Genomic DNA, 27,039 nt, shown 5'->3' on the forward strand with positions numbered 1-27,039 from the left:
CACATGACATTGTCGAGGAAGGAAGTCCGGCCATGGCAGACGAGACACCTTCTAGACCGCGGCATGCTCCCTGTGAGTCTGGACTATCGGCTTTGTCCGGAGATCAACCTCGTCGACGGCGCCATGACCGATCTCCGCGACGCAATAGCCTGGGCTCGAAGTGAGTTGCCAACAGTAGCGAAATCAGCCGGCGTGCTCGTAGATCCATATAGAATCGTGTTGGTGGGATGGTCGACGGGGGCGACACTGGCTATGTCCCTGGCGTGGACCACTCTGGCGGCAGGCATCGAGCCTCCGAATGCTATTTTGGCGTTTTACGGACCGTCTGACTACGAGGCAAAAGGTATGTCACTTCGACAATGACCTCTTTTCCCTCAACTCATACTCATGTATGCATACAGTATGGCAGGAACCACGCTCTGGCGGATACCCACTACCGACCTTGACAATGTCCGACATCCAGTCGCATCTTTTCGCAAACCCGGTGAGGTCTATCATATCCACCCCACATAGTCAACCCGTCTGCGAGATAAGATTGAGCGCTAACAGACCTACGAATACAGGTATCATACTACATCCCCCCAAGCAAGGATGCCGGCCTCGGAGGCCTTGTTTCCGGCGATCCACGCAGCGAGCTCGTCTTTGCGACCTTCCACAGCAGAAAAATGGCCCAGATCCTGCTCCAGGGTTTTACAAGCAGTGACAGGAACGACGAAGACACCGACTCACATCCCAGCCCCTCTCAGATAACGGAGATTTCGCCTCTGGCTCAGATCCGCGCAGGCAACTATCGCGTGCCGACTTTCATCTTGCACGGGACGGAAGACGACGTGGTACCTGTATCGCAGAGTGTGGAATGTGAGGGCGCATTGCGGGCGCAGGGCGTACCGAGTGGGATTCTGACTCTGAAGGGGAAGCAGCATCTTTTTGATTTGTTTTTGAAGCCCGGGACGGAGGAGTGGGAGAGGTGTGTTCTGCCCGGGTATGACTTCCTTGCCAAGTGGGTATGATGCGGCGAAACATGCTCAGGATGAAAGAGGGTTCGTTGATATAAAGAATGTCATAGTCTACAAGATCAGGTCAGGATTCAAGAAGGAAGGGGCCCATGGATTGATATTTTGCAGCGAAAGTTTAATGTAGACGTCAGTCATCCATGATATACACGTACATGACTGGCCGATATAAAGAGCAACCACGTCGACTTGTGATGAGCCTTGTGATCCGACCTTTGAGGCGGTCTTCAAACCCTGCTACCGACCTCAAAGCAGCTGAGTGTGAGGTTCTTCAAATTCTCGATGTTCAGGATTAGAATTTAGCCTTCATGTAGAGTACTCTCGAGATAAAATTTGTCATATTTAGCGCGAGCGTAAAGCGGCGCTCAATCCTAGGCCTGATAAGGTACCTTACTTTACGAGTAGTAGGGGTCGAGACTGGGACACGCAGCTTGGCGCTTGGCTCACAAGAACGTCATGTCATCATCATGGATGCGAAGGCGAAAATACCTTCCCTGACAAAGTTTGCTACACTCTTCTGACGCTGGATACAATACCTACAGTAGAGATTATGGCGGAAGTACATAAAGCGCAAAAGGTTGTTGTGGTCGGCGCAGGACCTGTTGGTGCTCTCGCAGCCCTTTATGCGGCAAATAGGGGAGACGATGTGCATGTATACGAACTTCGAGCTGGTAAGACTTCCTTCCTTCCAACCGCATACCCGTGTTCAATAGGCGCTCGGGATTTCTCACTTATCCCTTTGCTTTTGCTTGAAGAGAATCGTGCCTTGTTCTACCACAAACGGAAAGTCGACTTTCAACAAGAAGCTCTCAATCAAAAGAAGACTTGACTGCCGCAATCTTTCTTCAAAGGTATCTCGTAAGCATGTAATACTGGGCTTCCCTCACAGTATGTTCGATGACGAAGACCACGTCTAATGAAGCTCAATCTAGATTTGCGTGATCCGTCTACGACACCCTTGAACTTTACAAAATCGATCAATCTGGCTCTATCAGAGCGCGGCATCAATTCCATGAGACAGTCACAATCCGTTGGACTCCTTGAGGAGGTTCTCAAAGAGACCATACCGATGCATGCGCGTATGATACACGGGCGGAGAAAGGGTGGCGAGCTTTTCCAAGAATCTCAAGCTTACGACGCAAATGGCAGAGTAAGTCCTCCGCACTCTAATTCAGCATGAAAGATGCATCTAAAGCTTTTCAGTATATACAAGCAGTAGACCGTGCGAGTCTCAATAAGCGCCTTCTGGAGGCCTTGGAAAAGCTGCCTAACGTCACGCTGCACTTCAACCATAAGCTGACAGGTGCTGACTTTGATAGAAAGACGGCTTGGTTTGAACAGCACAATAATGCCAAAAAGACTGACCATGCGCAGAATCCTACTCAAAATGATGCCCTCTGGGATGACCAGAAGCGGGCAACCGAGATCTCTGTGAACTTCGACCTAATCATTGGTGCAGACGGTGCTCATTCCGCCACTCGTTATCATATGATGAAGTTCGCTCGACTTGATTACCAGCAAGAATACATTGATACGCTGTGGTGCGAGTTCCATATCGCTCCAAGGTCTCCAGATTCGTCCTTCGCTATTGATCCCAACCACCTGCACATTTGGCCCGGGGGCTCCTTCATGTTCATTGCAATACCCTCTCTCGACAAATCCTTCACCTGCACTCTGTTCGCTCCTGCTAGCCACTTCAGTTCCGTATCCGAGAACCCTGAGCAGAAGCTTGTGAAATTCTTCCACCAAAATTTCCCAGGTGTTTGTCCCGAGCTGATATCCACGTCCGACCTGCAAAAACAGTTTCGTGAGAACCCACATCTACCTTTAATATCCATCAAGTGCAAGCCATATCACTACAAATCTAGCGTTGTCATTCTCGGGGATGCCGCCCATGCCATGGTTCCGTTCTATGGCCAGGGCATGAATGCTGGCCTCGAAGACGTCCGGGTCCTCTTCGATATTCTGGACAAGCACGGCATCTACGATGCTGGCACATCCGATCATAGATCTCGAAATGAAGCACGTGAAGCAGCATTAGACGAGTATACTTCTCAGCGTGCTCCAGACGCAGCAGCAATCAATGATCTTGCTCTCCGAAACTACGAAGAAATGCGCTCTGGCGTCCAATCACCGCTCTACAAGATGAGGAAATGGATGGAAGAGACCGTGAATGTTTATTTTCCAAGTCTAGGATGGAGGACGCAGTATACGAGAGTTAGCTTCGAGAACCAGCGATACAGCGAAGTTGAAAAGGCTGTGCACAGGCAAGGTCGGATACTAATGGGTGTTGTTGGATTAAGTCTTGTGGGAATTGGAGGCCTGACTGCCTTTGGAGGTGTAAGGAGAGACTATTGGAAAAATCTTGGGACAACATGGTTGAGCCAAGTTGAAAAATGATATTGACCCGCAGTACAGAAGTCGACAGGACGTATTTGAAATTTGGTCTTCTCGATCCCCTGGATGATGGAGGAAAGTCCTGAAGCTGTATATTCTAGGGAACTCGTCATTGTTTCTTCTCATGACCTCATTTTGCTCGCGCCACCAACACCGGCAAGTTTGGGCTTACAACCCGGCGCACACGGCTATCTGGACTTTTTTCAAGGTCATAAAGCGGCATGAGTATGGTTATAAGTCTCAAACATATATATACGCCTATGCTGCTACAGGAACAGTTACCTTCGCCCACGAACTTGAACTCCTATGCCTTACTATGTCCATGGACGGGATCCGGTATCGCTGAATTCTGCGGGGAGCTACTATCATCTATATCACTACAAAGGCATAGCCACATTCTCATCAGGGCATCTATTTGTGAATCCTCAAATCACTTTTCGCGGTCTGTTTCTTGATCATACCTCGACATCCTTCAGTGTCTGTCTAATCCACTTCGAAGCGAGAACTTTCCATGCTACGCGCGAACAGTTTTTCTGAAAATACACCATGAGAGGGACGGAGCTACCAAAGCCCCAACTACCAAGCTACGAGCAATTTAGTATCCTTACAGCTAATGCTGCCATACTCCGAGCACCTGAACTCCTCAACCTAAAGAGCCAGATTGTAGGTGTTCCACGAGGGGACGACGAGCCGAGTCAAAAGATCATGCCATACAACAGAGCATTGTCCGCACTTATTCGCCATCTCTGATTCGCTGCGAAAGTCACGAAAATCCGTACCGGAGCTCGAGACGGAGTGTGGAGAGCTGGTTTTGCTGGTAGTAGCACTTGCGGATAGAAGCATGTGTCGAGGATCAGTATCCGACTCAAGCTTGCTGTTACAACATTTTAAAGACAGGTAAGGATCCCATTGGGCAGATTTAAGAAACCTCCCGTGATTGGTTCAACAACGTCCACGTAGCTATGGCTCAACCAGATTGATGGCTGCGTGTCCCGTGCATTGATTGCCTACTAAGCCACCAAAAATTCCAACTTCGAAAGTGCTCGCTCTCTTTCATTCTCCTCAGTCTCTCAAGGGCCCTTGGATCATTAGTACGGCGCTGAAGGGCTCAATAACAGCAGATACCATGCCGTCCAATCAATTCCAAAATGCCGAGCAATCGCATCAGGATGCAGAACTACCGAACCAGCAGGAACATTTGTGGGACGGCTTGAAACGAACCATCGTGAGAAACTTCAAGAAGTCCTAATGAATGCATCCTGGGAAAAAATCAAGCCACGATACAACAACTCGAAAAAGGCATAGAAGTATTGACGCGTTCGTCAACAGGAGATAAGGATAAAGACGAGGAAACGATACAAGATCTTGAAGGGTGGCTCCAAGGAACCAGGAAATCCTTGGCAGATGATACGAGCAGGTTAGATGCCTTTTCCACAGTCAAACTCGTAACAGCGCATTATCCAATTTTATCGGGAGTGAAACTCAACCCACGCCGACCCGAATGATTGCCACGGAATCGGAACATGATTGATTGCCTGAAGCGACAGTTGAAAAAGCCCATGGAGTATCTTTCGCTCTCTCGACTACTGCCGAATCACAGAGGCAATCTTCAGCTAATCACCACCAGTGCTTAAGTATCCCAGGAACGAAAACAACCATGCCATCGATCAACGACCCCAGTTCCAGTAAATCGGGACCACCGGCAATCAAAAAGTGGCTGGACTCATCCCAGGACACGGCATTTGACCATCCATACCAAACATTAGACCAAGACCTCGAAACGCATGAGCGCCTCCAGTATCTGAAACAAGACATCGTAAATCCTCATCATCTCCACATCCGACAACCCTTCCCCCGGCGGTGTCCCCTTCGCAACTCCACTAACAGCGCTCGCAGAGAGCCCTCAGCAACGACTCCCTCTCACGCTCGATCAAACTCGGCAAACTGAAGGGCGCAAAAACGAGAGACGGGAACCTCATATCACAGCTCGAGCAGGAAATCCAATCGATCGGAGAAATGGTCGCGAGTGGGAAGGAGGCCGTCGAGGAGCTCGAGAAGGAGATACGCAAGGAGCGAAAAAAGAGGAAATACGAGGTAGCAGTAGACTTTTATGATATTGTTGTCGTCGCGGAAGAAGAGACGCTGAGATCATTCAAGCTTCTTAGGTCTCTGACTGATACCTTGCCGACCGTTGGGGGTGCGGAGATGGATGAAAATGGCCCTGCTGGAGGTCTATCGTCTGGAGGTAATGCTGCTGAGGAGCTCGGTGATTTTGCATAGGTGGGTACTTTGATTAACGGCGTGGCTCTCACTCATCTAGCAATCTTTGATTTATTATCTTCTTTTTTTTTTTTAAAAAAAATTTTCTTCGTACGTTGTCATCTGTAGCGTCCAATTTCAAAAAAACAATCAATCATAGCCAACGGGTGATATTTTCAAGCCGCGGCTGCTTGAAGGGCTCGTGCTTGCGGTCGAACACGAACCAAGTTGCGCTTCGTCTTTTTTCACGGATCGCTACTAAACCCGAGGCCTATACCTCTATTATTTATTGAAGACCACCTAGCAAAGTTCCCGTTCTTCACTTCCCTAAAACGCGGTTCCACTCGAAAGAAATTCAACCTGAGCAGCTACAAGAGAGACAGAATCCCCTTTCTGTGCTCAAAGGCCTGTGAACCAACCCCAAACACACCCTCCAAAAATTTCACACTGGGCCAAAGTCTCGGCCTGACTCCCTCCCCATTATCCGGATTCCGCATCATTGGAAGTCGAATTAATTTGCTTATCGAAGAGATTTATCACGATCGCCTACCTATCTCTGACCTTTTTCAGCTTCCTAGTCCTGTCCAGCTTCGCCACTGACAGAAAGAATATAAGCGAGAGCCTCAATCCATCCAAATCCGCAACATACTGCTCGATTTTCGGGAAATCTCCATAGCCACATCGAGTGCTCGAGATCAGCCAGTCCAGTCTCGCACTCGACAATACTTCCCTCGAGCCCCTCTCTCCCCTTGTGCTCCTCCTCAACCCGGCGCCAAACCCAGCCAACAACGAAGAAACCCCGTTTCCTGCCACGACCACCTAGACCGTGACATTCCGGAAGAGGGTGCCGCACCGCCGAACGACACGGGCGACTTCAACGCGCCCTTCGTCATTCACGATCCGATCATCGAAAGAACCTCCACGATCTTGTAACAGCAAATCTTGCAGACCAGCCAAGCGCGTGGCTGGAGCCCGTATCTCAATGCCAACTCGCTCCGTAGCGCTCTGAACGGCATCGATTTCCTGCTGCGAGATTCGAGCATCTGTTCATCCAAACCCCCACAATACTGGCAGTGGTCGGAGACAGGGTCCGTGGATTGAAAACACTCCCCGACAGGAGTAGATGTGCGACACGGGAATAAAGAATCAGGGACGCGACACGGCGACGGAAGGGACCGGCAGGGACTGAATGCGATATGGTATAAGGCCTTGACCCGGACTGATGGGCTTGACGCAGGGTATCTTTGGAGCGAGCGGGGCGTTGTTGAAAACGCTGTACCACGGTGCGGCTGGGATGGCGCCCACGGCTGCAAAGGTCGAGTCGGCCGACCAACGTCTCCAGAAGCTACGATCGTTTTCTGAATACTCTACATGTAATACTCTAGCAGAGCTTTGTTCACTGGAGAGAACTCGGAAGTACGCTTGTATCAATTGTTTTTCTCGAAAGCCATCGACAACATCTGCATCAGAGCCCTGGATACTTAGCTTAGGATCTCCGCCAAGCGAACGTATTTACTGGAACGACATTTCTAATTCGGAAGGGTTTCACGAATGCCGTTGTTGGCTAGAAAACTCTGTTCATCTTTTCCGGCACCGTTATTACTATCCGTAAGGTTAGGGAGCTGCTATCATTATCGACGTGCTATGAAGCCTCTTGCGTAGGCTGTGCCTGCCGTACGCCAATCAAGGTGTTGAGGGTGAACGCTATTACTATCCGTTCCTGGAGAGATTCAGCCTCGAATTGCTCTCACATGCCAGGAAGCCGGGGATCCGACGTGGGTAAGGGGTTTCCTGGATTCTAGCAGCACCCTGTGCGTCTATATGATGCTTTTCGGGTACCAGGAATATCCTCCGAACTTCGATCATCTGGTAGACGCTGAGACCTTTGACCCGTGGATCCTATCTCGTCCCAAGCCAACCACCCATCCACAGGCTCAGAGATGCCCATGCGTAGACAAACACTACCTTCCATCAATGTGAATGATGGGACCGCTAGTCCCCCATCTACGTTCTATCATTCGCCTTGGCCCTTTCCTCCTTCCTAGCCTCTGCCCGCCTCTCCTGCCTAGACATATTCCTCTTGCTACCTTCAGCCCGTCCATGATCCGAACCGCCACCCGCAAAAGCCTGGGCCAACGCCAATTCAAATCCATCCTCGGCTCCCCTCACGACAGCAGGCTTCCCACCAGGCCCATCATCACCGCCAGGATCATCACCCGGCTCGCCGCTCGGTAGCCCGCCGCGCCCTGCGGGCCTCTGCCCTCCACCAGCCTCATTGCCCTTTTCCACCATCGCCTGAGCCATCGCCGTAACTTCCCCCTCACCGACGCGTCTGCCAAATTGAGCTTCGCCTCAACAGCGTCCCACTTGCCCTCATCATATATTTCATATATGATTAGATCTCCGCCGCGTTCGCCCGAAGCCGCTCTTCCTTCTCTCGGGCTTCCAAGACGGCGAGCGTGGCGTCGCTCCGTCCAAGGTGCCCAGGAAAGAGCAGACGCCGTCGTCGACCTCGGGCTGTCACCGGAGTTCCGGCCAGGTGATGCGTCGGGACTTGAGGGTAGCGAGGAGGTAGGCCGCGCGAGCGGAGTCTTCGTTGGCCTCGGTGTCAAGGATTTGTACGCCAGAGTCGGTACCGTGCCCGGGATACTGGTTCTGTCTACCTACCGTGACGCGGGTGTTCCTGCTCAAGGCTGCGCTCATAAACGCCGGATCCTGGGCTTTTGTCTTAAAGCCCATCATTTCTCTTTGTTGCCTTTTGGCAATGGTTCCTCAGCTGCAACCGCTCCTTGTAAACCTCCTTGCGGTGGACGACCCATGCTTCCAGCTCTTTTACGATATCCTCTTGGCTGCCTCGATAGAGGAATTGTGGATCGTGGTCATGTTTCCAGTACTGATCCATGGGCTGATGCATTTGTGGGTCCGAGAAAGGAGCCATGGCTGATAGTTCCTTGGTCGCGGGTTGATGGGCGGTGGTATGATATTCTGAAGTGAGAGGATTTTGTGCTGATGGTATCAAGAAGTGAACCCCAAGAACGAAGGGGACCGGGAACATATACTAGCGGATTGCTCGATGCGGGATCCCGCAATATTTGTCGTAAGCCTTGAATGAGCTGGAATTGAGGTTTGGATTCTCTAGTACTCCACCCGATTCCTCTGGAGACTAACGATTCATATAATCTATGGAATCCAAACACGATCGATGATTAGGATGTGACAAAAGCCGGAATGCAAATGAAGCCCCGAGATTGAAACCCGTATCCACCCAGCAGAGCAACCTGATAGAATCTTTCTCAATGCATTTCAATATGTCCGTAGAGTGCGAATACCCTTATTCCGCGCTCACCAAAAGCCCAGAAATGAGCCAGAGACACCCCAGTATAACAGCAGCCTCGGAATCGGTTGGCAAGCGGGAAAGCTAGCACTTACAAGAGCTATTACCTCCGTAAGCTGTGGCGTTGATAGACGATGAAGCTGGACTTTTACCACACTAGCCTCAACCATTGTATGGCCATGGATCGATCGCCTTCCGGATTCTAGATTACATTCCTCTTGTATGAAGACAGCGCGGAAACTGTCTTATTGGGCAGCATTAGAGCTGTTGCTAGGAGCTCGTTGTCTGCTTAATGATTCTTCATAGGAGCCATTATCCCAAGCATGCGGATTTGGTAGATAGTTCGTGTGTGTACATCGAGCCAGATTGTATCTCAGAGAGATCAGCGCCAAGTGTCGCTTCGTTCTGGCAGAGTTGCGTAAGTACATTTGCATCCGTCAGAGTACTAAATATCGTCTGTGACTAATTTTCGGACTACCCCAACTCTTTTTCATCATCGTGCTCTCCAAGGCTCTCCGTAAATGCAACAGATATCATATGGCTTTTGACTAATGTACCAGATTTTGGATAAATAAATGCAAGCACTCCAGAACCTCTTCGCGACCAGTACAGATTTCAGTCCGGTTTTCAGGGTAACAGAGGTTTGTGTGATCGAGAATTGAAATTAATGACGTTCAATATGAAGGAAGACATGCATTATCCCTAGAAAATTGTAATCTTTCATCTCAGTATGACTGAAAAGACAGATAGCTCACCCGGTGTCCCTCCTGCTTAAGACCCTCCCCTCAAGGAGAGTCATAGCGTGGAAAGGGAACGTCAGATCCGAATTGGTTGATGTCAACGAACAGACCAAATAAGTAGTCCGCCCTCCTAGCCACGGCATGGATCTTAGTGCCGAAATTTTTCCCGTGGAGACGTTCATCATCTCGCCACTCATGTTCCCTAACTCGGACTTGGGCGTAGGCATGGCTTTGTATCGTCAGCAATATACATGAATATTCGTCTCGGCAATCACTTACCACATCTCGTGCAGCATCGTCGACCACATCTTCTCGAAAGCCTTCGAGCTACTCTGGTAGCGGAGGATCTCCGCTGCGTTCAGGTTGATCGTACACTTGCCATGGCCCAAATAGCCAGTGACGCCGTACTTTGATTGACCCATCAGGTGATCCGGCTTCCAGGCGACGCACACATGGCCTCGAAGCCTCCCACGGAAGAAGACCGTGTCCAGGTCACAGAAAGCCTTGATGATAAGATCGGGACCCCATTTATGCGTATAAGCATCGTCGATCGCGACATCAAGGCGATCAATAGCTTGGCGTTCAGCGCCTGGAGGCCCTCTGCTTAGGTTGTTGTGGTCGTGTACTTCTCGGGCTGCTGTTCTTGCGCTGATGAATGGCCTGGTGAAGATCTAGGAGTAAGCATCGTTTCGTTCAAGTCACAGCTTCCCTCGTTCCCGGAACAAGCCAGAGGTCGGGAACACGAAGGAGTCATTTCGAAAACTATTCACCCTAGGTTGCGATGGTCGAACCAGAGATCGCGAAGGCCTGGATACAAGTGCTCCTCAATGGGACCGTTGCGGCGGAGTGCTTCAAATATAGTGAGTGTACTTATGGGCTCTTGACGGTTTACTCCACCAGATACATCTAGCTCGTCCTGCGTGCAAGGATATGGGGTCCCGGAAAATGTGTGGACATCTTCAAAGGCTTCATCATACAGGTCATCTCGATCTCTGTGAGTGACTACTGCCATCTCCGCTTGTGACGATACGCTTAGACCGTAAACCCAGGATTTGGGTCAGAGAAACAGAGACTAACAGTAATGGTCGTGAATGCGAGAGGGAGGGGCTGTTATCCAAAGCTAGATGAAGCAAAGAATCGTTGAGATATTGAGGGAGAAGATAGCCTACGGTGTCGCCTTACGACTCTCTTCGACATGATCCGCCGAGGTGTTAATGTATGTGATATAACCAGGTATGAAGTGATGTCAGCGTAGGAAGGCAAAGCACAAGGCCATTATGCGAAGACGCTACTGTGCTTCTCTTAACACATTCATGACAAGGATTCGTAGTCATGGCGATCGGATAACCCTAGACTTTATTGGCTTTCGCGAATGCGAATGCTGGGATCCCCACGGGCAGAAAGGACCACGCTACTATATTTGGATATTCAATTTAGAGCATCGAGCCCGGGCCATGTCAGCTGAGCCACGGACCACGGACCTAGAATTGGATCCGCCCTAACAATGCAAGAGACGGGGCGAGCTCAGATAAATCCCGAGAATCTACGTCGCCTTGGTGGGTCAGCCAATTCTTGGAAGCCCAGGTTCTTGATGCGTCGTGCTAGGATCGCTTGATGGGTTTATTATTCTGGTGTTCATTCTACTTCAACGCCAGACAGGTCATGGCGACCGGCAAGATCTCTCCTGCACCTCTGAAAGGCCCACAAATTTGAGCGCTCCATGGAGAACCACTACTTCAAGACCGGCGATTGAGCTCGGGGAACCTGATATAACGACTGAGTCGAGTGTCCGACCCAGACTCGACATACTCTATGTTCTTCCGGAAGGTCTTTACAGCCAGCAACATCGTCCTCCCCAAGACCGCGCCGCGTGTAAACATGGCCTGGTTCAGCTTGATCATCATGCGGTTCTCCGTACCATGAATCGCCGTTGGCACCAAAAGCGATTACCGCTAGCATTGAGCGGTGGCCAAGGCTTCAGCCTCTGGTCTTGGACTTGACATCGCTCACGCCAGAATTCAGTTGAGCTACTCGTTGGAGCTGGCTCTCGTAGATGAGCATTGATTCGGATCGCCGATCGTGACGTTCACCGTGTCTGGCCAGTCCTGAATGTTCAACGTGATCAGGTTTTGCAGCTCTCTGGTAGAGTCCTGATAATGTTTACTAGAGGTAGGAGACTGATGCAATGGATTTCGAGAATGCCAAACCAAGAAAGCCTCCCATCTGGATAGAGGACAATTTTCAGAAAGGTACATTTGCGGCAGTGCAACGGACAGCTCGCAAAAGCCAGTGCCTTCTGTGCGTATCTGTTCTAAGTCCTCGGCATTGTATTTCAGCAGTGTGGAGCCAGAATCGCGAACGTGGACGAGCAGGGATCGAAGCGAGGAGCGGAAATCGGAGATGGTGTTGAGATTTGCTGCAGCACCTGTGTTGTAGCTACCCCTCATGGTGGCAATCAGGTGGCAAATTAGCATGGGCTTCACATGGTATATAAGTAGCCTACATACCATTCCATAGTTAATCAATTAATCCTTCATACACATTTCCAATAGATGGCTCTGGATTCAGGGAGTACGCGGGCGGTACGCGGCTCGATATGGAGACACGCCAAGGCGGGAAGCTGTTTTAGTAGACGTTGCAAAGCATTGAGGATACGGTGTTCAGTTGTATCATTGTGGAATCAGCGAACAAAACTTTAGGAAATCCACTAGTCCCATTCGAGGTTTTGGGCACGCCGTGATCATTGAATTACGCAAAACTTTAGGAAAGCCACTAGTCCCATTCGAGGTTTTGGGCACGCCGTGATCATTGAATTACGCAAAACTTTAGGAAAGCCACTAGTCCCATTCGAGGTTTTGGGCACACCGTGACCGTTGAATTACGCAAATCTTTAGGAAATCCACTAGTCCCATTCGAGGTTTTGGGCACGCCGTGACCGTTGAATTACTCAAAACTTTAGGAAAGCCACTAGTCCCATTCGAGGTTTTGGGCACACCGTAACCGTTGAATTGAGCAAATCTTTAGGAAAGCCACTAGTCCCATTTGAGGTTTTAGGGTCTTCAAATGGGGAAGCAGTTGCTGGATTTGGCTCAAAAAGCGTATTCGTCTATGACGTTGACAGAGCCACTATCACCTCTGCCCCTCCGCTACGGAAGCCACTATCGGTTCCGTCTTTGAACCCATCACCACGACCTGTATCCCTGCCTCTGAAAACTTCTTGATCACCACGGCCGCGTGCTCTACCGCCGCGATCACCTTTATATTGGCTAATTTGAGGCTCGAGGTATTTAATATCGATGTCGAGTATGTCCTTCTCCTTGCGCTGACGTTGTCGCTTAGCCTTCTCGCTCTTGCCGCAGAAGAAGTCCTCCTGCTCATCTTTAGCGACCGGCTTCGCATTCTCGTACTTCTTGTCGTCGCTTTCCTCATTTGGCTTTCTAGCCTTTGGCATTTCGCTACTTTAATGCTCTTTGGGTGACGTCAAAGGGTATCCTAAGCTCAGGCTCGGTTTCCTTAACGTGACTGTCACTATCACTGTCCTCCTCGAACAGTGGCGATTTCGCGAACGAACTTTAAGGTTAGATATAGGATCTTCGGATCCTCAGGCCTCGGTACGTGGGGCCCCAAAAGCAGATGGTGAATGTGGGCAGGTGATCATGACGAAAGCTGCCCTTCTGTATATTTCTAAGCCAAACTGTCGCCAAAACCCTTCAACCCTTCATACTAAGATTTGAATGGACACATTTAAGAACTATTAGCCTTTGAACGGACGTGAAGTCCGCTCCGGCGCTTCAAGTATAGGTCCATTCAAGGTAAGAAAGAGCGAGACGGCCGATGTTTATGGGCCTGCTCCTCTCAATACCGGCAAACACTGCGCAAGCAAACAGTCAATCAGGAGTTGACGTGCCATAGAATATGGATTAGCTCCCCTTCTCGACGGCAAAAGCGGTTCTTTATGGGCCCACGTTGTTCTCGGAATTGCCGTTTGCGAAGCCAGCGTATTCGCTAACAATGCCGGGGTGAAACTTGTTGTCGCAACGTTATTCTCGGATAAATATAATTAGATGCGGCCCGAGCAAGCGGTGAAAGTTCCCGAGGTCGGGGATAAGCTGATAAGCAATCATGCAGGGACGGAGAAGCTACCTTATCTTATCCCCCGAAGCAGCGTTATCTTAGCGCTTGATCTAAAGTCAATGACGAGCAGTTGCATGCAGGGAACCGCAAAAGGATCCCACTCACCCGGATGCTTGCATCGAATCTCAAACAGTGCCGGTCGAAGCTCCTTTCCAACCATGAAGATCCAGACGATGATCCCTTGACCACACCCCCCTCACCGGCGCAACGATGCGGGACCCCATCCCGGCTCCCCGCTCCCTCATCCAATTCACCAACCCCTTAGCCCGGACACTCTCCCTCCGCACCCTCCCCCTGCACGCCCACGAGATCCTCCCCGCCTTCACCATCTACGCCTTCCTGGACGGCTACCTCGCGCCCCTCGCCTCGCGCCGCCTCTGCCCCGAAACCTACCCCGGCCTCGACCCGCGCACCCGGGTCAACTGGAACGCCCGCGTCGTTTCGCTCCTCCAGTCATGCTGCGTGAGCGCGGCCGCGCTGGCCGTGATCTATTCCGACCGGGAGCGCTGGGCGATGGGACCCCGGGAGAGGGTCTGGGGCTACACGGGCGCGAGCGGTATGGTCCAGGGGTTCGCGGCCGGGTACTTCCTGTGGGATGTGGCGACCAGCGCGGCGAACCTGGACGTGCACGGGCCGGGGGCGCTGATGCATGCGGGGAGCGCGTTGGCGGTGTCGTTGTTGGGATTCGTGAGTGCTGAAACTGGTCGGAGGGTGGAAAGCGAGGAGGGGTGAGGCTGACTGGCGCCCAGCGGCCGTTTTGCAACTATTACGGCCTGAACTTCATCCTCTATGAGTTGTCCACGCCTTTTCTCAACGTTCACTGGTTCATGGATAAGCTCGGCATGACTGGATCGACGGCACAGCTCGTCAATGGGATCGCGCTCGTCACGACTTTCGGGGCTAGTCGCTTGGTCTGGGGCACCTATCAGAGCGTTAGGATGTATCAGGACATCTGGACTGCCTTTGAGACGCCTGGGGGCTTGCCGGTACCGCCTTGGCTCGCGGTGGCGTATGTCGTCAGCAATACGACGCTGAGCGTCTTGAACTTCTATTGGTTCGGGAGAATGATTACGACGTTGAGAAAGCGATTCGAGAAGCCGAGCAAGGAAGATGGTGAGATCGATACTAAGAAATGATGGCATGAGCGTAGTTGTTTTATAGCATGTATAGACTCTGCTTAATTCGCACATAGACCGGTGGTGGAGAGAAGCAAGGCGTATCTAATGTTTGACTAGTGAGCAGACATCTAATCCATGCCGAATTTTTTTACTTTTTCTCCCCCAAAAAGTTACAGCCTGAGGCATTAGGTTCCTATATTCTCCTTACACCGATTTGGAGCTGCGTTCTTCAGAAAACGGTCATTCACGAATAAGAATTAAGCATTACACCGTGGGAGAGTCTGCTCGTCCGTGTAAACTTGTCGATATTTCAAGGATCGATCCCGTTTCAACTCTCCATGATTATGTCTTCTCCTCAACCATGCGACCTGCCGAATTCCTACACGAGATCCAAAACGGTGAAAACACGTTTTTGGATTACTTCTTGACCGTAAGAGCACCACCACCTCATCGCGCATCACTCACACCCACTCCCGGCCTATGCCCAGACACCAATCCATCCCCCACGATCCCCCTCCCATCCCTGAAAATCTCAAACAGCAACCACCTACTCCTCGCCTTCTTCCCCGTGCACAGAAACTCAAAAAGCCCCTTCAACACATCGTTCAAGTCTTGCCACGTAACTACCTGTTCGGATTTCGCGACGACCCGCACCCAGACGCTGGAGCCTGCGTGACTGTACTGGAAACGGCCGTTGTTGATCGGAAGGTTCGCGTAAGTGCCGTGAGCGCTGAGGACTTCGTTACGGGCGCCGCTGAGCGTGCTGGCGACGTCCCAGAGGGGGAGGGGGTTCCCGAGGCTGTTGACGAGGAGAGTGATGGGGGTGCCAGGGACGGGGAGAACGACGGCCCAGGTGTGGGTCGGGTTCGGCAGGGAGGTCGTCGCGTGCGGCGGGCTGTTCAAGGTGGCGTTCGCGCAGCGAAGCTGAGGGAAAGTCCTTTTGACAGCAGAGGCGGCGATATGGGACGGGATTGCAGGAAGGATGGTTGTGGGATCATACTGCAAGGACCCGTGGCCGTGTGGTCGCTCGAAGGGATAGATTTCGAATTCAAACTCACACGCCAACAGATGATGCGCACCGATCAAATCGCGGCTGATGTCATGGAGGATCTGGTCCAGGAGGAGCCAAGAGATGGCGTTGTCGGCATAGGCCTTGATACCGATTGAGACATCGCTGCCGCACGCACGATACTGGAACAAGCCGTCAGGGAGACCATCGTGTGGATGAAGTTGGACGTTAGTACGTATGCTCTGTCGTGCGAGTCTCAAGCACATGGATATTGCGGATTCGGGAATGTTTGGGCCGAAGAAATGGTACGAGAAGACAATGCTTCTCTCGTCCGGGATATGTGAGAGCATGGAACCATTCCAGTTGGTCAGCGCCGGCTTCGAGATGCTCAACATCGGTAGCTGCTCGGAAGTCTCGTTGACAGCTCGTTTTACAACATCATTGCTTTGAAGACCTGTATACCACAGCGATCCATGGCCTACCCGGCCCTTACTCTGAACGTCAATCTGAAACCGCATTTCGCACAGCCTCCCGAGTTGTGACATGAAGTACTGTATACCCAAGAGAAGCTGCTCCAACAAAGACCAAGTTACTTGCTTTGCACCATACTGGTGAATATTAACCTCCAACTCATCGTGACGCTGCCGGAAAAAGCCGTGCGTGATAAACTCGGTCGGACGGAGAACCACATTCGTCGCAATCCCATCGGTGGCGAGTTCCACGGCCTCAACCACTGTTATAAAGCTGAGTGGGCGGCCAGGAAATGTGAACGTCAAATTGATCAGTGTGTCAGGAACATGGAAGTGGAGGCTGACTGTAGACTTCCCGGGAAGAGACAGTGAGTAGTTTGCATTTGACAATTGAAGAGCAATAGAGTTGCTGGGAAATGAGGATAGCGTCGGTGAGGGGTTTGATGCCGGATCGGATGACAGCACAGAAATAACGATGTGTTGGTTCACAGTCTTGTTGGCGGCTGGTAACGACACCGCAAGCAAGACCGTTCTTGCGGTTGGAGCGCTGAGGCATTGTGGGAGGATCGAAACAAGCGCCCACACCCTACGCATTGTGGCTTTAGAGCCCGGGGGCAACTTTCAAGGTTTCACGCTTTGATGAATTGTGAGATGGACAAGATCCTGTTTTGCCCGACCATCTTCCAAGAAATTGGTTCAATGGCACGAGACTGCGAGACGGGAAGCCATAGTGTTCCATCGCGTAGTACGTTATCTTTGGGTGGCGACTTGCGATGGTCGGAAGCCGGGCCATATCCGCTATCAGGGAAGCTCACAGAGTCTAGCCGGCTGCGATATCTGTTTGTGCGGGGGTTTGGTTCACAAATGATAAGCATCTCGCACATCTTCTTGAGGAGCAAGTGAAATCTGGTCGACTTTAGATGAGCTTGAAGTGTCAGGGGGCATGTCAAGACCTCACACTAGATCCTAACACTTTACACTTTCAACCGCCTATAAAGATGCATTCACCATCTCGTCTGGTGTCAAATGCTGGTACTTTCCGCACTCGCAGCGAACTCGGTCATACTTCCACTTGTCCATGTTTGGGCAACGCCCACGCTGGCAGATCTTTCTGTAAACCTTCTTCTTTTCTAGAGTGTTCTTATCAGCCATGCTGGCTACTTGAATCGTGTACTTTGGAATCTGAGCCGTGATTGTCTCCCTCCAGCAGGTCTTTTATATCCTCCAAGTGCTTCGCCCCAAAGGCTACGACGACATCGCGAAGGCCGCGATCACTATCTGGAGTAGTCTCGTATGTGGTACTTACGACCCCGAGTACAGCTGTGAACTCGTCGCCTTTTCCTTCTTTGCCCTTCATGGCCGGTTCGAACCTCTCCAAAGCCTCTTTCTCAAGGTTCTTGATGTCGTACTGGTAGCCCAATGCATACATTTGATGAGGCGAGCAAGCTTAGGCAGAATGAGTGTTTGCAGGTCATGTGATCTACAAACGTCAACGCGTTTGGAAAAGGTGAAGAAGGGCCAAATGATCGGACTTACAGCGTAGCCTTCAGTCAGATGACCTTGGGCTTAAAAATCTTTGGGGAAGTTTGATGAACCTTGACCAAGCTCAGAGCTCGTTCTCAAAAGATCCGTTGAGGCTCAATTGAATAGCTGCGTGTGTGATGGGCTCTGAGTTAAATGATGCAGTGCCTTTGCCGTTGAGCCGTTGTCGCTACATTGCCTCGATATCAGAATCGTTCCTGATTTAAACTCTGCCTCGGCTTCCATTCGATTCCACCGTAAGTTCATTACCTTCTTCTTGAAATCATGTTTATACCGGAATTCGCGAGCAGAAAAAGCGGAACGACTAATGCAGGTTTCAATTGTAGTTTCAAGAATATGGCCCTGAATGGAACCGGTGTCAGTCTGTAAAGCCTGTCTCACCGTTCATCTGTGACAGGTTGCACCTTCCCCTCACGTCACCCTCTCAGTCAACGCATTCTAGAATCAAATGAGGCAGGCCAAAGCAACCGAAGGAGACTCAGGACGGAGGGCAGGTCTTGTCAGTCATGGCGTAGAGGAGCTTGGAAGGGTTGGTGGTCTATGTTCTTGACGTAACATACGAGCCCGTCAAGTGTGGCAAAGAGGCCGCCATTTTGGTGGATGCGGAGCTCAGGGTGAGGGTAGCAGAGGGCAAAGTAGATTGGACAGTGGATTGAAGCATGTTAATAATCATTTGCGCGTATACAAAAGCATACGTCGGCCAAGTACGTGAAGAGGAACGCTGAACGATGTCCTTATGCCCAGCGATAGCGAGTGAGGGAAAAAGCGCCACGCGGTCGGTGGAAAGACCCATGATCTGAAAGTGGAAAGCCATCGTAATAGACAAGCAGCTAGTCGTGGTATGGTCCTCCATTTCTGCTCAGGTCGGCATCTGCCCAGTGCAAATGTTACTGTACCTTCTAAACCTCGTCTCAAGTGTCCAGCCTAATCTGGATTGACGGGTTACAGCTCGGCAGGGGTGAAAAAAGGTTCGGCAGGGGTGAAGCTTCCCTCAGTGAAAAGCCCAGCGGCAGCGCTTATCGTGCTTAAAGTTGGAATTCGAGCATTGGAGGTTTGGAGCAAGTCCAACTATATTGGTCAACAACGCCGTCAAGCTTGGAAGAAATCCAGCGTACCCACCAGCGGCGGACAAGATGTACACATTGTCTGGTCGCACGATGCCCGATCCTAACATACGAGTACGACCTTTTCTTCTCTACTAGCATGACATCAGTAGACAGGTTTAGCAATGTGATTCAAAAGAATGATTCAAAACGAAAAGGGTAATAATTTAATAGGCTAATTATATAGAGTAGTTATTAGTCTCGTCGATCACCTATAAATTAAATCACTATTTTATAATATAAAATAATGATTTAATTACAAAGTTGCCCTATACGGCGTTAGCGTAACTACTTATTTGGATATAGCAAAAATAAAGAAATAATCTACCCACCTATCTAGATATCATTATACATACCTCTCGTTCTTACAGTACACAATGGCTACGAGCTATTCAGCTAGTTACTTAGTTAGCACTATCTACCCCGCCAGCTCACCACTCTATTCAGCCAGCCACTCAGCCAGCCACTTATTCTGATAATCTACAAGAGAAGGAGTAATACAGTACGGAGAATATTGCGGAGATAGTCAGCAGCAGCAGTGACACAATAGACCTGCTCTCCACGATCTCACACCAGCCCGATACTCAGTAAGAGAAGAAACTACTACAGTAGACAAATGCGGAGAATATTGCGGAGACAGTCAGCAGCAGCAGTAATACAACAGACCTACTCTCCACGATCTCACACCAGCCCGATACTCAGTAAGAGGAGGAACCACTGCAGCAGGCAAATGCGGAGAACATTGCGGAGACAGTCAGCAGCAGCAGTGACACAACAGGCCTGCTCTCCACGGTCTTACAACAATCCACTCAGTCAGCTACTCAGCCAGTCACTCAGTCTGATATTCTACAAGAGGAGGAGCAATGCAGTACGGAGAGAATTGCGGAGACAGTCAGCAGCAGCAGTGACACAACAGGCCTGCTCTCCACGATCTCACATCAACCCACTCAGTCAGCCACTCAGCCAGTCACTTAGCCAATTACTTAACAAGAGGAGGAGCAATGCAGTATGGAGAATTTTGCGGAGATAGTCAGCAGCAGCAGTGATATAACAGGTCTACTCTCTATAGTCTCACATTAATCCACTTAATTATCTACTTAGTCAACCACTTAGTCAGAGCACTCAGTTGAGCAAGAGGAGGGACCACCGTAGTAGGTAAATACGGAGAATACTGCGGAGAGCACTTAGTTGAGCAAGAGGAAGAACCACCGCAGCAGGCAAATGCGGAGAACACTGCGAAGAGACCAAGCGACAATAAGACCACCATTATCAAGAATACGGCTCAGCTCTCCAAGATCCCACGATATATGCTCTCCACGATCTCACGTCAAATCACTACTTAGTAGGCGGAGAACGACACTACAATTTGGCCTGCTATATCCGCGTGCCTAGGCAATATCATATAATAGTATATTACTACAATGAGCACACAAGAGAAGGATCTACTGCGTCGATCACAGCCAATTAAACCTCTGCAGGCAGAGGTCACCTATCGTGTCAGGACCAGCATAGGTGCGATACCAGTATGGGTGAGGTAGAACGAGGATAATAAGGCTACCGAACTATGTAGGTGGGAAGGAGGCATGATATAGTAGGAGATGCCTCCGCCAAGGCCCGCTAGCCATAGGGCTGAGGGCTGAGTGGTGTGTCAAGGGTACGCTCGTAACACTACCCCCCCCCTCTCAATAGCCATGGCCCCCATGGCTGGTAGACCGGAGATGCACGCCCATTGCTTGCCCTGTGTCTCCAAACATCCATAGTCCGTGTAGGCCTCGACCGGAGAGGATTTAGCAGTCGAACATCGGATGGTTTCAATTCGTTCAAAAACACCATGTCCGAGGTTTTGCCGGATCGCATGCTGGTCTTGACAATGCCATGCTTGTTATGCCTACCATGCTCACATTGTCCTTCAGAGATCCTGGAGATGTTGGTCATATCTTGCCTGCGTGCCAGCAAGATTCTCCGAGTTCCTCTTCAATCTCTTGCCGTAGTCCTTCGGTAGAATTGAAGAAAATCCAACGCATGCATGTGTTATGAAACCCCCTCAACACCAGTTGGCAGCCTGGCCTGGGAGCTTCACTGTAGATTTGCCCTGTGTCTCCCATGCTCTTGCCATCAAGTCCATCCATTTCATCCTTTATCTCATTTGATTCGTAGGTTTAATAGGGAGGTAGAGAAGAATCGAATGTGTTGAATGCCATTTGGTAGCAGGCTTCACTATGTGTGTTGTCGACATGCTCAGTGAAGAGGTCGAATCGTAGTCGTTTTGCCGGGTCTGTTCCCGTCGCCATTGTAGCAGGCTCACTATGTGTGTTGTCGACATGCTCAGTGAAGAGGTCGTACCTTTGCTGCCATTGTAGCAGGCTCACTGTGTGTGGGGTTTGTGACGATTTCTTTCTATTATCAATTCGCTAGTCGTACGAATAGTCCCTGTGCCTTATTTATCCCTCGCCCACTGTTTTGGCGAGGCCGTTCCGCTGTCCCGTTAGGCTCTTTGGAATCGAGTTACCCGTCTGGTGGGCTTACCCAGGGATACGATGGCTCAACTTGGTTTCTTGCCAAAGCCCCTGCCAGCGCATTTCTTTGAATTCGTCCGCTAATCCGAATGGAAGGGGGTAGGTCTTTGGTAGCTGTTTAGTGACTCTGCTATCCTCGAGTGTGTAACTGAGAACTCAGTCACATCTTGTCCGTTTAAGTTTCTCTTCGCCGAGAGGGGTACGAAGGAGCCTTATTATAATGTCAGGACCAGCATAGGTGCGATACCAGTATGGGTGAGGTAGAACGAGGATAATAAGGCTACCGAACTATGTAGGTGGGAAGGAGGCATGATATAGTAGGAGATGCCTCCGCCAAGGCCCGCTAGCCATAGGGCTGAGGGCTGAGTGGTGTGTCAAGGGTACGCTCGTAACATATCGGACGATGCATATTTGAACGAATTAAAACCGTCCGATATCTTGTTTCGACAGCCATTTCATTATTCGAAAGTTTTTATTCCAGTAGGAGATTTCGTGGGATGCACACCACTAATTAGCCCGGTGTCTCCATTTCTTTCCCGCATTCGAAAAACCATACATACATACTTCTTGCTATAAGAACATGGCATTTCTCTATTTTTTGGGGGCAATTGTCATGAGATGCCTGCGGGCATATAGATTAATTAATATCTTTTACACTATACGCATATATAAGTTAAACCACAATGATTCAGTAACATCGGTCTACTCGTACTCCACTAGGGGGATATATCTATAACGTGGTGGCGATCACAGCCCAATAGCCTAGCAATATAACTATAAAGATCGTTACAACGAGGGCCCCATCATTAGAGGAGTTTATAAGGTATATATGTGATAAAAAAAGAAGAATAAGTGAAATTCAAAGAGATTTGTGACTCTTCGGCAAAGGTTTCGCCGAAATCCGTGATATTGCCTAATCGGGTTAGCGGTAGAAGGGTAGGGCTGTTCCCGCTTTGAATCATTCTTTTGAAATTCGTTGCTAAACCTGTCTAGTGATGAGGTTCTCTATCTCAATTCGCCATGCCATCGTCTTAAATCCATGTTGCACGAACTACTCTCACTTGGAATGAATCGTCTTATCTCTTTTCAAATGAATCGCCTGTCGCATAGCTGACCGCTTATGCTGAGATATCCCCGAAAGAGTGGCGAAATCAAACGCCGATTTGGTTTAGATCAATGCCTTCCATTTACCATGATCTGTTACTGTATAAATGTCATGATGCAAGCCTCATTTGTTTTCCCTCTTCCTTCTACTCTTCTCAATACACTTGACGCTTATGCATGCAGCTACCGTTAGAAACCCAACTCCCATCAACCTCGATAATTCTGCAAAAACGCACTCCTAAATCGCAATGCTCTTCAAGGCGGCCAATCCAGAACTTAGTGCAGTGCGGGCCTTCAATGGCCCTAGACGCCACGCGACGTCATATCTGCTGGTCCATGTCCATGCCATGGTCTCCCTGGCGTTAGGAAGCTTCAACGGTAGTATGCCAGAATTGACCTTCCTGCCCAAAAGCAAACCCAACATTGGCATCAGATTTTCAGCCGATGAGCTTGGGGGACTATACCTGCTGCCAGCGACGCCATCACCTACCCCACGCATGAAATCGACACGCGCACAACGGAGATCGACACAGCGATCGCCGGGAACTTAGTTTTTACGTCCGGTTCGGCGGAGCCCAAGTCGAATACCGCGCGGTACATATTTCGGACGTTCCGTCTCTCGCTGATGGTGGGGCTTTCGGAGTGAGGATGTAAGTATGGCTTCATCGAGATTGACATGCTGTTTGTGCAACAGGTGGGTATACTGAGAAGGACTCTGGGCATTAATTCTCTCCTTGTGAGCGGCGCGGCGAGTTGAGACAAGGCGAGGAGTTGTCTGACTGAGGAAAAGTTGAGTATGTAACGCAACGACGACAGCTGTGCATCTCCTTTTTGCGGCAGTTTGCATGATTGCAATTCCATAATCGCGCAATAGGTTGGGAGACCACACGCTGGCGTATGTTGATGCAATTGCCTGCAAAGGATGCTCAATCACGCCTGTTTTCTCCGTCTTTTCAGGGAAGGGCTTCGCATGACGCATCAAAATCCCCCCGTTCCCCAAAAAACAGCACGGCGCGCCTTCCTTCATAAACCGAAAGCCACAAGCTTCGACAGCTTTCTCCCATGTGGCTGTAAAATCGCGATGTTTCATCGCATTTTGTTCGCGCTCGTAAGAGCTATGCGACAGTTTAGCGAGCGCATTCGGAAACGGAAACAGAAACGGAAGTATCCTCTCGTTAAAAAAAGCGCAAGTGCGGTTGTTGCGCATCAAAACTTCCCGAACACCGATGGAACAAACCTGTACTCGAAGCATTCCACCTTTCTTTCTTTCTTTCTTTCTTCAATCCCCATCCCTCCCTTCTCCGAAAACAAGAAACCAACAACCATGCATCTCCCCCTCCCCTCCCTCACCCTCTCCCTCACCCTCCTCATCCTGACCCCACCCTCCCTCCCCCTCACCCTCCCACCCCCTCCCACCCTCACCACCACGACCCTAACCGGAGCCCCCATAATCGGCCAGCCCGTCTGCCGGCGCCAGCCGGGCGGCTTCACCCTCGTCGTCTGCGCGCGCCTGCTCACGGGCCTCCGGACCCTGCCCGACTACAGGAAGCAAGAGATCTGGTCCGAATACGCGACGGGCGCGCACCGGCTGCCCGTCGTGTTCGTCCAGACGGACGCCGCGACGGGGCGGACGTGCCACCTGAGCATGGACCTGTACGGGCCGGGCGTGCCGGCCACGGCGTCGGAGACGTTCTCGCTCGAGGGGGCGCAGGGGGATCTGAACGGGATCTACTTTGGTTGCTTGAAGAAGTACGGCACGGCCGGGTTCGCGAGGATCGGGCTGCACGGGAACGTTGCGGCGTTGTTGGGGCCGCCGTTGGGGGAGGGATCGGAGGAGGGAGGGTTGGCGGCGTTGAGGAATGGGACGAGGAGTGCGAGGGTGATAGATATGACGGAGGTTGGTGAGAGCTAGCGTTTAGAAGAGTGTTCGTCGAAGTTTTTCTGAGAGATTCGAAAGTAGGTGGCACAATTGTACTATGTTCCTATTGTCATACATCAGGCGTACACTATGTTGTACAAAGCACATCTCGCAATACCATGACATTAGAATTAACAAAAAGGCAAGGGAATAATACGCCCACCAACACCATGTCGATTCATACAATTTGCCCGTCATTTCTGCTGCTTGAGTCCAAAGTATATTGCCACAGCCAACCCAACGATAGCAAATATTGGACTGATGACCGTAGCAATCTTTGCCCACTTACTCAGCCCGCTCTTGTTGACAGGAGCCCCTGATTGGGGCGAGGCGGTCGAGCCCTGATACGAAAGGGGCGTATATTGTTGCTTCGGGTACTTGTGCGCCTGGTGGATTTTCCAGGCCATGAATAGAAACCACAGGAACACTAGACCACCGACCAGAGCAACAACCGCCCCAACGATTACTACTGTTCTCGTTGTTGTACTTGAGAAGGTTGATGATGTGGCTGTTTGCGATGGAAGTGGTGCCACTGGGGTTGTGGAGGTATCTGAAACGGGGCGGGTAGTGACGCCCGCCAGAAGATCGGTGGTTGAATGAGGCAGCGATGTGGTTGTAGCGGTAGCAGAAGCTGGAGTTTGAGCCGCAGCAGGCGTCGACAGGCTCGCAAACCCGGCCTCCGCTGAGAAGAAGGCGGTGTAGGTGAAAGGTAGGAGGCCACAGCCAAGAAAGACAGTTTCACCAGCGTTAAAAAGATATTGCCCAACGTCAGGTGTCGCAGATGGACTTTTCCATTAGTCCATACGTTCAGCTTTCAAACCAGCATTTTGTAGGGCTTACCAACACGCTGCTCCAGGGCCACATCCTTCCTCAGAAGGCCAATACCCGTATCCGTATATTGTCGTGACGGGGTCATTATCAATACCAGAACAGTACCCTACAGCAGGTGACGAGTCTGTTGCCACCATGCATGGTGTGTCGACGGGACAGGAGATAGTGCTGACTTTATACCTCTCAGCCTTGCGATTGGACGAAGAAGGCGCCCAGGAGCATACTTAGACCACCGAGCGAGTAGTAGCCGCAAATGTTCTCGGCAGCCTTGCGTTTAGCAACTTGCGGTGCAGGTGTAATGAAAGGGGGTAGGACAAGAGTGGACGCGCACGACGAAAATAGCGCAATGGGCAATAGAAAACGCATGTTTTTCTTCAATTCCCAGCTGTATAGCAACGAGGAAGCGCGAGCTAGAACAAAATTGAAAAAGGAAGATTTAGGGAAGATTTGGGGGGAGAGGGCGGGTTTTAAGAAGAGGCTGGGACTAGGAGGCGATGCTTTTGATAACCCGTGACTTGTTCTGTGCATTGGGACGAGGCTGAAGATATCTACAGCGGGTGAGGAAATGTAAGCGTTCCGTTTTAGGAAATGTAAGCCAGCAGGATGCATGAAGGCGTTCACTTGGCATTGATGTACCCCTGATCAATCAATCCTTGGGGCCAATGGCAGGATTCACGCAAGGTGGGTAGCGACAGACAGTGGCGGCACGGGTGTCTCGTCGAGGAATGGCATGCCTTTTTGGACAGACCTCGTCTATTGTAGAAGTTTTTAGAAAGCAGCTTACCATTTACGCAGGTCACTGTGGCTTTGCCAATCGGCCTAGGTCAGCATTCTCTCAGGAGTCAACAAGTATCGGAGGACCATCCGCTGCCCTCATACAGCAGTGTGCGGGTATATTCTAGCATTAGGCGAACCCGAGGTGGCAGCTGGACCGCTTTAATCTTGATTGCCTTAGGGACCTGCGTCTGAGCAGTGGCTGACTTCAACTAACGCTTGGCTGCTGTGTCTTCAAGCCCAGCTCTTAGAGACTACTTCGTTCCATGGAGCCTGGAGGATAGCTTAGTATTACTGTACGTTATTGGTGGTGTAGGAGTAATATTCGATCTTGCCCACCAGAGAGTTCTAGATCACCAATACACATTGGAGCTAAACAACTTTGGGTCTAGCCGCTGCTGTCACTGAAGGCGCTTTCGCTTGCGATTATGTTGCCCAAAACATCTGCTCGCCACGTGGTCTGATTCGATGCAACCTCCTCGCAATCTCTAGCCAGTCTCTCAGTATCATTCACCGTTCTTCCTTCTACACTCTTCACCACGGGCAACAACATCAGTGAGGCTTTATCCAGAAGATCCTGAGCTGCTCGATAACACCCAATTCCATATCAGGGAAGCATGTTTCCATAACCCTGTCCCGTTCGAGAAGAACGGGCTCGTCTTGCGCCATCTGGCGCTTATGAAGAGCTCAATGGGCTTTGTATGGCCGAGGACGCCAGATCTATATCTCTAGGGACTGTAGTGGGCAAAAAGGATGACGCCTACCAACAGATGCCCA

The 27,039-nt window shown here is 50.6% G+C and overlaps 12 protein-coding genes across 12 annotated transcripts; 6 read left to right on the plus strand and 6 right to left on the minus strand.

The window, feature by feature from the left end:
• Positions 1-3: 3 nt before the first annotated feature.
• HO133_008433 (uncharacterized protein) lies at positions 4-1,010 on the plus strand (the record flags this gene model as incomplete). The annotated part of the gene is made up of 3 exons (XM_037299299.1): positions 4-343; positions 402-484; positions 564-1,010. The coding sequence occupies 3 exons, from the start codon at positions 4-6 to the stop codon at positions 1,008-1,010; spliced, it is 870 nt and encodes a 289-aa protein (XP_037155300.1).
• A 553-nt stretch (positions 1,011-1,563) lies between these two features.
• Positions 1,564-3,413, plus strand: HO133_008434 (uncharacterized protein; the record flags this gene model as incomplete). The annotated part of the gene is made up of 3 exons (XM_037299300.1): positions 1,564-1,684; positions 1,946-2,163; positions 2,217-3,413. The coding sequence occupies 3 exons, from the start codon at positions 1,564-1,566 to the stop codon at positions 3,411-3,413; spliced, it is 1,536 nt and encodes a 511-aa protein (XP_037155301.1).
• A 1,654-nt stretch (positions 3,414-5,067) lies between these two features.
• Positions 5,068-5,690, plus strand: HO133_008435 (uncharacterized protein; the record flags this gene model as incomplete). The annotated part of the gene is made up of 2 exons (XM_037299301.1): positions 5,068-5,226; positions 5,307-5,690. The coding sequence occupies 2 exons, from the start codon at positions 5,068-5,070 to the stop codon at positions 5,688-5,690; spliced, it is 543 nt and encodes a 180-aa protein (XP_037155302.1).
• Positions 5,691-8,064: 2,374 nt separating this feature from the next.
• Positions 8,065-8,607, minus strand: HO133_008436 (uncharacterized protein; the record flags this gene model as incomplete). The annotated part of the gene is made up of 2 exons (XM_037299302.1): positions 8,065-8,260; positions 8,453-8,607. 2 exons carry the CDS (start codon positions 8,605-8,607, stop codon positions 8,065-8,067), a joined length of 351 nt encoding a protein of 116 aa, XP_037155303.1.
• Positions 8,608-9,788: 1,181 nt separating this feature from the next.
• Positions 9,789-10,755, minus strand: HO133_008437 (uncharacterized protein; the record flags this gene model as incomplete). Its single annotated transcript, XM_037299303.1, has 3 exons — positions 9,789-9,972; positions 10,023-10,403; positions 10,514-10,755. The coding sequence occupies 3 exons, from the start codon at positions 10,753-10,755 to the stop codon at positions 9,789-9,791; spliced, it is 807 nt and encodes a 268-aa protein (XP_037155304.1).
• A 1,015-nt stretch (positions 10,756-11,770) lies between these two features.
• HO133_008438 (uncharacterized protein) lies at positions 11,771-12,190 on the minus strand (the record flags this gene model as incomplete). Its single annotated transcript, XM_037299304.1, has 2 exons — positions 11,771-11,882; positions 11,997-12,190. 2 exons carry the CDS (start codon positions 12,188-12,190, stop codon positions 11,771-11,773), a joined length of 306 nt encoding a protein of 101 aa, XP_037155305.1.
• A 500-nt stretch (positions 12,191-12,690) lies between these two features.
• HO133_008439 (uncharacterized protein) lies at positions 12,691-13,194 on the minus strand (the record flags this gene model as incomplete). The annotated part of the gene is made up of 2 exons (XM_037299305.1): positions 12,691-12,849; positions 12,877-13,194. The coding sequence occupies 2 exons, from the start codon at positions 13,192-13,194 to the stop codon at positions 12,691-12,693; spliced, it is 477 nt and encodes a 158-aa protein (XP_037155306.1).
• Positions 13,195-14,087: 893 nt separating this feature from the next.
• Positions 14,088-15,013, plus strand: HO133_008440 (uncharacterized protein; the record flags this gene model as incomplete). Its single annotated transcript, XM_037299306.1, has 2 exons — positions 14,088-14,564; positions 14,627-15,013. The coding sequence occupies 2 exons, from the start codon at positions 14,088-14,090 to the stop codon at positions 15,011-15,013; spliced, it is 864 nt and encodes a 287-aa protein (XP_037155307.1).
• A 343-nt stretch (positions 15,014-15,356) lies between these two features.
• Positions 15,357-16,162, plus strand: HO133_008441 (uncharacterized protein; the record flags this gene model as incomplete). The annotated part of the gene is made up of 2 exons (XM_037299307.1): positions 15,357-15,425; positions 15,572-16,162. 2 exons carry the CDS (start codon positions 15,357-15,359, stop codon positions 16,160-16,162), a joined length of 660 nt encoding a protein of 219 aa, XP_037155308.1.
• A 106-nt stretch (positions 16,163-16,268) lies between these two features.
• On the plus strand, positions 16,269-17,114 carry HO133_008442 (uncharacterized protein; the record flags this gene model as incomplete). Its single annotated transcript, XM_037299308.1, has 2 exons — positions 16,269-16,401; positions 16,966-17,114. 2 exons carry the CDS (start codon positions 16,269-16,271, stop codon positions 17,112-17,114), a joined length of 282 nt encoding a protein of 93 aa, XP_037155309.1.
• A 350-nt stretch (positions 17,115-17,464) lies between these two features.
• Positions 17,465-17,903, minus strand: HO133_008443 (uncharacterized protein; the record flags this gene model as incomplete). Its single annotated transcript, XM_037299309.1, has 2 exons — positions 17,465-17,604; positions 17,636-17,903. The coding sequence occupies 2 exons, from the start codon at positions 17,901-17,903 to the stop codon at positions 17,465-17,467; spliced, it is 408 nt and encodes a 135-aa protein (XP_037155310.1).
• A 6,948-nt stretch (positions 17,904-24,851) lies between these two features.
• Positions 24,852-25,573, minus strand: HO133_008444 (uncharacterized protein; the record flags this gene model as incomplete). The annotated part of the gene is made up of 2 exons (XM_037299310.1): positions 24,852-25,339; positions 25,498-25,573. The coding sequence occupies 2 exons, from the start codon at positions 25,571-25,573 to the stop codon at positions 24,852-24,854; spliced, it is 564 nt and encodes a 187-aa protein (XP_037155311.1).
• Between the last annotated feature and the right edge of the window lie 1,466 nt (positions 25,574-27,039).

Source organism: Letharia lupina (genome assembly GCF_014066315.1).
Source record: "Letharia lupina isolate WasteWater1 chromosome Unknown contig_5, whole genome shotgun sequence".
Classification (NCBI taxonomy): domain Eukaryota; kingdom Fungi; phylum Ascomycota; class Lecanoromycetes; order Lecanorales; family Parmeliaceae; genus Letharia; species Letharia lupina.